Below are 9,661 nucleotides of genomic sequence, written 5' to 3'. Positions count from 1 at the left end.
GTGTTCTGGAATGGTACATTTATAAGGGTAACCTTTCACATCTGGTTCAGACCATATGCATCAGTACATAATACAGAGACATGACTGTAGAACTGGGCAATTTAATATGTTGTGTATGAGCAGCAATTAAATAAATTAGTGTCACATAAACTAATCAATTAATCAAATTTACAATTAAATCTGTTAACTCTCTCAGCATGGGCTCGGTCCCTTGGACCAACCTCGTAATCATTTTGTGCTTATATTTTTTATGATATAACTTTTGAATTAGTAAGCGTATGTTAACGAAATTTGGCAGATTATCAGTAAACATTACAATGCTTTCATATGCAAAATATAAATTTTTTTTAAGTCCTAAGGTTTATTAAGCAATGTTTTTCTTGTACCTTTTTTTTTTTTTCACATGGTGCCTATCCAACATGCAAAGTAGTTTTCATTTTAAGATTAAAAATACTTTTATGCATTAGAAAGTTTTCGAATTTTACATGCAAAATCTTTTTAATGTCCAGATAGTTATGAAACATTTCTTAAGAAAAATCTTTATATTTTTTCTGTTATTTTCACTAACAAATCTCTGTTTGGGTTCGGTAGATTTGACCAATCTTGTAACCGCCAGAAAAAAAATAGGAAATAAATATAAGTTACACCTCTTTTGTTCTAGAATGACAACAAATTATAACATGAAAAAGTAAATGTTTAGACTTAAATAGCTTAAATCTCATAACATTATACATTTATATATATTTCTTATATTGACCTTTCAGCCATGCCTGGCTAACAGTACAGAAGTTACAATGATGCAGCACATGTGCTCTCATATTACCATATCCAATAATATAAAACTGACCTTTAGTCTTTACAAAGTGACCTGTCTTGGCTATGGTTTAGTGGACTAGTATTTTGTAAAATACTTCACATTTCAATTATTGTACATTATATATGTATATAGATTATTACTATTTAGAAATGATTTCTTAACGTTATTTTTCTTAAAACATAGAACAGTAAATAAAGAAGTAAAACAAACAATTGCTAAGCCTTTTAAAATTTCACATGTGGAGGATATGAAACAAATTTTTTTTTAGATTTTTTATATATACAGTTGAATAACCAAAAACCGTAAATTCCTATATCAATACCATATAATTCAACTATAATTTATCAAGCTTAGTAACTAAGCTGTATTTGGGTCTACAAAATATGAAATTTTGAGCAGACTAAAGACACAACCTACCTCCTTGAAATCTTGGTTCAAAGAAAGAGGCCCGGCATGGCCAGGTGGTTAGGACACTCGGCTCGCAATCTGCGGGTCGCAGGTTCGAATCCCCGTCACACCAACCATGCTCGCTCTTTCAGCCATGGGGGCATTATAATGTGACGGTCAATCCCACTGTCCGTTGGTAAAAGAGTAACCCAAGAGTTGGCGGTGGGTAGTGATGACTGCCTTCCCTCTAGTCTTACACTGTTAAATTAGGGACGGCTAGCGCGGATAGCCCTCGTGTAGCTTTCCGCGAAATTCAAAACAATCAAAGAAACAATATGGCATTCTAACACATGAAAATGGCTGACAAAGCATTCTGATCTTTTGATTGGTTATTCATATGTCACATATTGAAGTATGTGTATATAAGGAACCGTTTCCAAAAATGGAAAAAGGTGGGCGGGGCCACTGTGTTGGATTCAGTACGTGAGTGATATCTCAGCAAATAGAAAAGATAACAGTTTCTTATTTTATATTTTAACTTGTCAATGTTAGTAATTTGAGATCTTAATTCATACGAAACTATAGACTTAGTATTTAGACATCACAAACATCTAATTTGAACCAGTGCTTCATTCAACATACAACGTGACACACAAGAATCAATGTTTAACTATGTTTTTTAATATTTACTTTTAAAACTAAGAAATTGAGTAATGTATAATACTAAAAGTTGAATTATAATCTACAGTTTAATACCAAACTTACTGACATAAATTCATCAAATAGTAGGTCAATAAAATTTTGAGTGCAAGTCAACAAATGCAATGACATGGGCTTTCACCCATATGGAAAGGGTTAATTGAAATAAGTGTTTCCAATTATTACTTTTTTCAATTATTCCAACAATTGAGTAATCAAAGTTATAATTTTTAAGTAGGATATCAATTATTTCTATTTTTGATTATTCCAGTTATTCAAGCAACCAAAGTTTTGCCATCAAACTAGCCTCTTTATTATGACAAAACTATTAAAACTCTGTCACCATCATTAATATCTAACTGGTGACTAGGGGGAATACAACTGGCTAACCACAACCACAACTTTTCATTTTTTATTATTTAATATTTGTTGAACTGTTGACTTGAAGGAAAGAACAAATATCGGCACCTACTCCCCACATTTTTCTTCCTTGTTAAACTGCTGACAAGAAAGAAGAACTCTGGCAACACCCACCACCAGCCTTTATTTTTTGCTTGCTTTTACATACCATGGTTGGAGGAACACTGTGATAATTGATTAATCAGTTGCAATTAATTACTAATCCTTGATACTTATTACATTTGTAAATGTTTCTTTCATACAGTGCTTGCAAATTTATGTTTTATTATCAGTATCATTTTATACGTTACACGCACTGTTAAATGTTTGCAAATAAATGTATTTAGACTTTGGTTCTTATAATAGAAACTTTATATCAATAATTGCCTAAACTTGAAAAAATAGCACCCTTTGTTGAAAGAAAAAATCTGTATCACTATTATAGACAGTTTGTTGAAATAAACACAAAACATAATGATTACTCGTTAAAACTGGCAAAATGTTTGTCAAAAGATTATGAACTGTTAAGAGTATGTAGACCATTACCACAGTATGTAATTGGTAGATATATAGTACAGAATGTAGGTAGTTATACAGGGTGTTGTAAAAATCAAGTTTAAGAGGGCATAGAATTTTAATAGTATTAATATTTATCCATAAATAATTCTTCATTCTCTGGCTGTTTCTGTAAAATATCAGTTGGGATCCACTGCTTTGAAATGTAAAATAATCATACTGAGAAAGTAAAAAAACATGCAAGATAAAGTTTATAATATATGATCTCTTTACCTAATACAGGGTTGATGGTTGCCTTCAAATATTGACCAAACACTTATCGGGGAATGATACTCAACTACAGTTGGAAACGGCAGGTTGTGTCACTAATCTTGTCACCGGAAGTCACAAGTCAACATTTATGGTGTTAAAGGCAACAGCAGCATATCTTATTACATTCTTGCATGGGAGCAATCCCTTGCTTCAGGTAGGTACAGTCTGTTCATTTAATATTTATCACATGATCTGTGAAGTTCTAACTTATTGTTCAACATAGGTTTAGTTTCTGGCACGTAAGATGTTGGAAATCACCTGAATGAGAAACGTGGAAGATTTTTCTATTCAACTGTGTGTCTAGTAAATACTTTATATCATCGACATGTAAAGTTAATGGAAAGAGAAATACACCTTACATAAATTGTATCCTTTTTTAAAGAGTAATGTCTATTTTAGGTGTATGTGTTTACAATAACATAAAATTGTTGTTGAAAAGAAGAATAGTGAATCATTCGAAAGCACTTGAGTTTTGGATTTCATTTGAAAACTACCGTAAAGTAAAATTCTGTAATGTTTAATTGTGATGCTGAATGTTAAGAAGTCCTAAGTGTATACAGGTAAACCTTAATTTATTTTTTTAATATTGTTTACATTACAGGATCAAGCAGCCTGGGCTCTTGGGAATATGGCAGCTGATTGCCAGCAATGTAGAAAGTACTTGAAAAATCAAGGCCTTGAAGCTGCACTTGTCAGCTTACTAACGGTACAGTTCAACAAATGTCGAAATGTATTTGAGGAAGGTAACCTGTAAAGTACTTACAGAACTTTCATTTTCTAGTCATACCATTGTTTATGTGTAAAGGTTACTTAAGAGTATTTTATAAGAAACTTAAAATAAGGCCTGGCATATCCTGGTGGTTAGGGCAGTCGACTTGCAATCTGTGGGGTCATGGGTTTGAACCTCCTTACCAAACGTGCTCACCCTTTCAGACATGGGGGGGGGGGGTTATAATATGATGGTAAATTCCACTTTTTGTTGGTAAAAGAGTAGCCCAAGAGTTGGTGGTGGATGGTGTTAACTAGCTGCCTTCCCTCTAGTCTATGACTTCAAAAATTTGGGACAACTAGTTCAGATAGTCCTCAAGTAACTTTGGGCAAAATTCCAAAACCAAACAAAAGTAAAATATTATTTTTTCACAAACAGTGATTTTATCAGCTTGTTGACATTACAAGGTGGTTTTAGTTAGAAGATATAGGATTAACTTCTGAGTCTTAATGATAGTTTTAAAATAGATATAAGTGCATTAGCATAACGTCGAGAAGTTTTGGACATCATTTCAAATAGATATGTTTTATAAAGCCAGTCAGTGTAACGTAATTTCTCATAATTTTTTAAATGTCTCCGATTCATGCTTTATTTTAGTATCAACATTTCACAGAATTTTTGCTGTTTTACAGAAAACATTTCACCTTGAAATTGAATATAACTAATTAAGCAAATTTCTGTTGAGAAATTATAGATCTGAAAAAAAACAATTCAGTTTCTTTTCCATCTTTTAACATTTCTACCACCTTTTCAATTTATTCCTGTTCTTGGAAAAATATTAATTTGGTAAATAGAAACTGCTGTTACAATATCTGTTGATAATGTATTGTTTCTTTGTTTGTGAAACCCAGAGTTGGTTCTTTAACACCAGGTAATTCATATTTTTTGTCATTGGTGAATTCTGCTTTAATAAGCTATGCTATATATCATATGAAAGTTTTTGGATAAATTGATGTATCGAAGCAGTGTAATTGGAAGGCTGCTGCTGTAAGTGTAAGAAAATGTAATTCATGTTTCTAAAATAAGTTAAGATAGACAAGTTCCAGACTGGTTTGTTTGTGTTGCAGCTTGTAGTAAACATGTTTAATAACATATAATATCTACACTTGCACACACACAAAATGTAATTCATGTTTCTAAAATAAGTTAAGATAGACAAGTTCCAGACTGGTTTGTTTGTGTTGCAGCTTGTAGTAAACATGTTTAATAACATATAATATCTACACTTGCACACACAAAATGTTATTCATGTTTCTAAGATAAGTTAAGATAGACAAGTTTCAGTCTGGTTTGTATGTGTTGCAGCTTGTAGTAAACATGTTTAATAACATATAATATCTACACTTGCACACACACAAAATGTTATTCATGTTTCTAAGATAAGTTAAGATAGACAAGTTTCAGTCTGGTTTGTATGTGTTGCAGCTTGTAGTAAACATGTTTAATAACATATAATATCTACACTTGCACACACAAAATATTTTTTTAATGTTTGTACTGTTTATTTTATATACTTTCAACTATTTATTCATATGATTTCTGCCATTGTTAGTCTACACATACAAGTGTGGTTGAGTCCTGTATCTTTGCCTTGAGTTCGTATACTAAATGGAAGGATGTTTCAATAAGGTAAGACATATATTGTTAAATGTTTTAAGATTCGTGTGAAATTTGTACTGTTATTGTTTTAATTTATGAATGAAATTAAACATTCTAAATCATGCTTTATTTGTGTTTCATCATTGTAAGCACTTTGGCAATATTGTTAAATGTTTTAAGATTCATGTGAAATTTGTAATGAAATTAAACATTCTAAATCGTGCTTTATTTGTGTTTTATCACTGTAAGTACTTTGGCAATATTGTTAAATGTTTTAAGATTCATGTGAAATTTGTAATGAAATTAAACATACTAAATCATGTTTTATTTGTGTTTCATCACTGTAAGTACTTTGGCAGTAATTGATGGTGCAGTTACACAAAAATAAAATTGTTAACTGAACTTTTGGTGTTCTGGAATTGTATGCTGCATGATAGCTAATACACATACACCATGTAATCACTAAAATTGTGATAACCCAACAAAAACAATAAGCCTAAATACGAAACATTAATTATTATGTCCAAATTTCATTTTCCTTTGTTTGAAATGTATTTCAAGTCAGCATCTAATTGTGGAAAGTCATTCTGTGCTAAGAATATTCAGAGTTTATTTTCCTAAAAGCCCAAAATATCCATTGGTGTTGATCCACATGTAAATAGAAACAGTAAACAATACTTGTTTTATCATTGTTACAGAGTATTTTATTACAAGTTACAGCTTTTACAGTAAGGACAGTTATTTTTTAGAACAGGTACAACATTTCAATCACTGATGTAGCAATCATTCTCAACTACACAAGTTTTAACGGTCAAGAATGTTTTAGTATTTAAATCATCATTTAACTATGACTCTCCTAAGGTAGCCAAATGCCTCGTCATCTAATTAGTGATGCAAATGAATGGATTAATGAGATTCCCACTGTCCATACCGTAGGCAAGGGAATGGGCTTTGATATATTGACTATGTAAATTGCAAAATTTATCGTGAAAGGCAAGAAAAATATGCAATTGTGAGCTACAAAGATGATTATAAGAAATATTAGCAAGTTGTTATATTAACGTGTTTAAATGAAGTATGATTAATTGTTGTTAATTTAATTGATAGTTTATTGAGCTTAACATTAGGCAATTTTGTAATCGTTAATTACTTATTAATAATAAATCATACAACATAATGAAAAGTGAGACTAAAGCACTGATTTTTTTTTTCTAATGAATATGTTAAAGGTTTATAGTGGTTACCATTTTGTCTTAAAATATATTTTTCTCAATAGAACTAATGACTAAAAAAATTGTCATTTCTAATATACTAATTATTTTGTTTTCTTTAGGAATCTTGTGGACCTGGACCTAGTAAAACTCATTTCAGATATTATTACTTGGCCAGATATAAAACCTAGAATATTGACTGATTTTTCTGAAATAATGCTTCGCCTTGGGAGTGAGTAAGTAACTAATAAGTAATATTAGAACATGAATGATTAATAATCCTTTTATATATATATCCTGATATTCAGAGTTGAAAGAAGACATTAATCTAATGTACAAAGGTCAAAGGTTTTTTCATTTTATTTAATGCTTTTCAGATAAAAAAAAAAATGCTTTTGTGAAACTTTTTCCACCTCATTTTTGTGGGTGTTATGATGTGGAGGGATAAAGTACACATTTCAGACTCATCTCCCAATAAATTTTGAAAGGTTAATAATTTCCCCAACTTAACTTGACTTTTTGATCCAGAATAATGACTCGCTATAAACAGATAAAGGCTACAAAATGGTAACTGGAAATAGAGAAAAAGTCATAAGGTAAAGAGGTTAAGGTAGATGACCATGTAAATTGGTCCTTAAACTTATTATTTCCATATTAATTTTGCTTGTAATTTGTAATTAATATAAGTTAAATTATTATTTTTTTGTTTTTTAAAGTGTAGTATTGTTTCTGGTAAACATTTCTTACACTCTAAGCTTCAATACCAACTTTAGTGGCAATGACAAGAGTATGTAAAGTTAATACCCTATAATTTGACTACTTGAACCCCCTCTACCCATTTCTACGGACCTTGGTTTGAAGTGCTTTTTGAGTTAGTGCCATCTTAATCAAAAATTCAGAACCTAATATGGCACAACTGCTAAAAAAGTTTGCCAACCCTGATGTAGAATTATAGGATGATTTTTGCCTTCTTTTTTCTGTTATTGATGAAATCGCATTAGAAGTGTAGAATAATGTTTTGACGTTATTAAAAAAAGTAAAAATAAAAGCACATGTTTAAGTTTCTTATTAGAAATGTAAGTAAAAATATTAAATATTTTAATTAAAGCAACTTACAGTGCAAACGTTCTCAAAATTTTGTCATTAAATTGTTATATCTTCAAAATAGAAAATGCATTCAGGTACAGTTTTTATCTGTTAAACACTATAAATCAATGCAAACATTTTGACAATAATATTACCATAACTGACAATCATCCTATTTATTTCTATTCAGAGAAGGACCCTGGGAGCTTACATCTCATTGGCAGCTAATTGGTCAGACATTAGCAAAGAGGCTAAATGAAGTCAGTGACATAGATGTAAGTTTAAAATAAATAATGATCATCAGTGAGGTTAATCTATTTTACATTTTCAACATATAGGTTGATAGATACATTCTTATTAAATTAACAAGCTAAATAGATGTCTCATTTAAGAGTTCCAGCAGATAAATTTAAGTTTTTTGATGATGCCTTTACTGGTGAAACCTTGGTTGTGAATAAATGAAGTCTTTGAGAAAAGTACAACTGTCATTATTTTTTCGTTAATTCTGTTGTCTAATAACTATTCAAATTCTTTTTTAACTTTAATGGAAGTAAAATATGGGCTCAATTTTGTAACTTAAAAACCATAGACTTCAAATTGATACCCAAAAAACAAGTATTTTGTTATTTCAAAACCTTATGAGGACAGTTCCTAAATGTTTAGACATTGCATTTAATTTATGTTTAACTGTTAGGTATTACATAAAGACAGACTTAAGTTCTGATTCATTCAGGGCATTGTTTTGATCATCGGTAAATCAGAAAAACTCTGAGATACAGACTTTCAGAAATTGGTGTTATGAATAATTTCAAAAGAATTGATTTGCTACTAATTATGAATAGATAAGAAAATGGGAAATTTTGTGTATCATAGATGTAATCAAAGAGTTCTAAATGAATCTGGAAGTTTTAATAATTTACTCACTTTTTTACATTACTGAATGTAAATTATCTATGAGTCTTTCTAACTCAAAGATCAATCCAAATATTTTTTTACAATTTTTAAGCTGTTTTTTTTATTCATCTTAAAACACACATGGCCACAACACAACTAGGAGTCAGTGAATTCAGTAATTTTTTTTACTAGATTTTGTTGTTGAACAGTTGCAACACACCTTTGAATTGAGTGATTATTAGTTCAGCATTTGTTTTATTGAATCTGTACACATTGCTTCATAACAATTAATTTTTACATGTATTGTTTTTCTGTATTTTCAAAGTTTTGTTTCACTACAACTGACAGTTAAGTATACATTTATGTACAAGAGGGATACAGTTGTTCTCTTAGGTATGTCACTTATTTGAGAATTATCAAGATAGCCACTTCCACTGTAATTAAAAAATTCACCACAATAGCTATAATAGAAAGTGAATAAGAAATACAAGAATAAGAAGAGCTAGCTGATATTTGTCAATGATGAAGAGGAAAATAGAAAAGGTCATCAGAGGCTGCTCCATGGCATTGTTGCCCAAACCCTTTAAATATAATGACATACTGAAGGACTATAGACTAATATCAGTGTGAAATGTATGGGTAAAGCTCATGGAAAATATAGCAATAAAATGATTTGTGAAAAGCTTGCAAGAAAAAGATTGTCTGCTTACCAAGGTGAGAGAGACAAGACCAAAGAGACCATTCACAACCTCAAACATTGAGGCAGTCACACACAGTATCCATCGGTGTATGCAAACATCACATTACTGTGTTGGGTTATTTGACCTGTGAGATGCATACACTCAAATGGGTATTGGCATTTTGACAACAAAACTAAAGGCTTTGGAATTCTGGATATTCATATGCTGGACACCAGGGGCTATCAGTTTAAGCTTCTGAAATCATCTCTGGTTAGCCACAAGGATTCCTGCT

At 30.7% G+C, this 9,661-nt stretch overlaps 1 protein-coding gene across 2 annotated transcripts in view; it reads left to right on the top strand.

The window, feature by feature from the left end:
- The window catches only part of LOC106469759 (importin subunit alpha-6-like), a 31,877-nt gene that overhangs the window by 16,151 nt on the left and 6,065 nt on the right, over positions 1-9,661 (top strand). For both annotated transcript variants that reach the window (XM_013930268.2, XM_022398316.1), the window contains exons 4-8: positions 3,101-3,284; positions 3,732-3,836; positions 5,452-5,528; positions 6,832-6,945; positions 7,986-8,070. In XM_013930268.2, coding sequence (XP_013785722.1) covers positions 3,101-3,284; positions 3,732-3,836; positions 5,452-5,528; positions 6,832-6,945; positions 7,986-8,070 — 565 coding nt within the window. The remainder of the gene's footprint in view (positions 1-3,100; positions 3,285-3,731; positions 3,837-5,451; positions 5,529-6,831; positions 6,946-7,985; positions 8,071-9,661) is intronic.

The sequence above is a fragment of the Limulus polyphemus genome, unplaced genomic scaffold (genome assembly GCF_000517525.1).
Source record: "Limulus polyphemus unplaced genomic scaffold, Limulus_polyphemus-2.1.2 Scaffold3644, whole genome shotgun sequence".
In the NCBI taxonomy this organism is placed as follows: domain Eukaryota; kingdom Metazoa; phylum Arthropoda; class Merostomata; order Xiphosura; family Limulidae; genus Limulus; species Limulus polyphemus.
The sequence above is the reverse complement of the archived record's forward strand: the minus strand, read 5'-3'. Positions and strand labels throughout refer to the sequence as shown.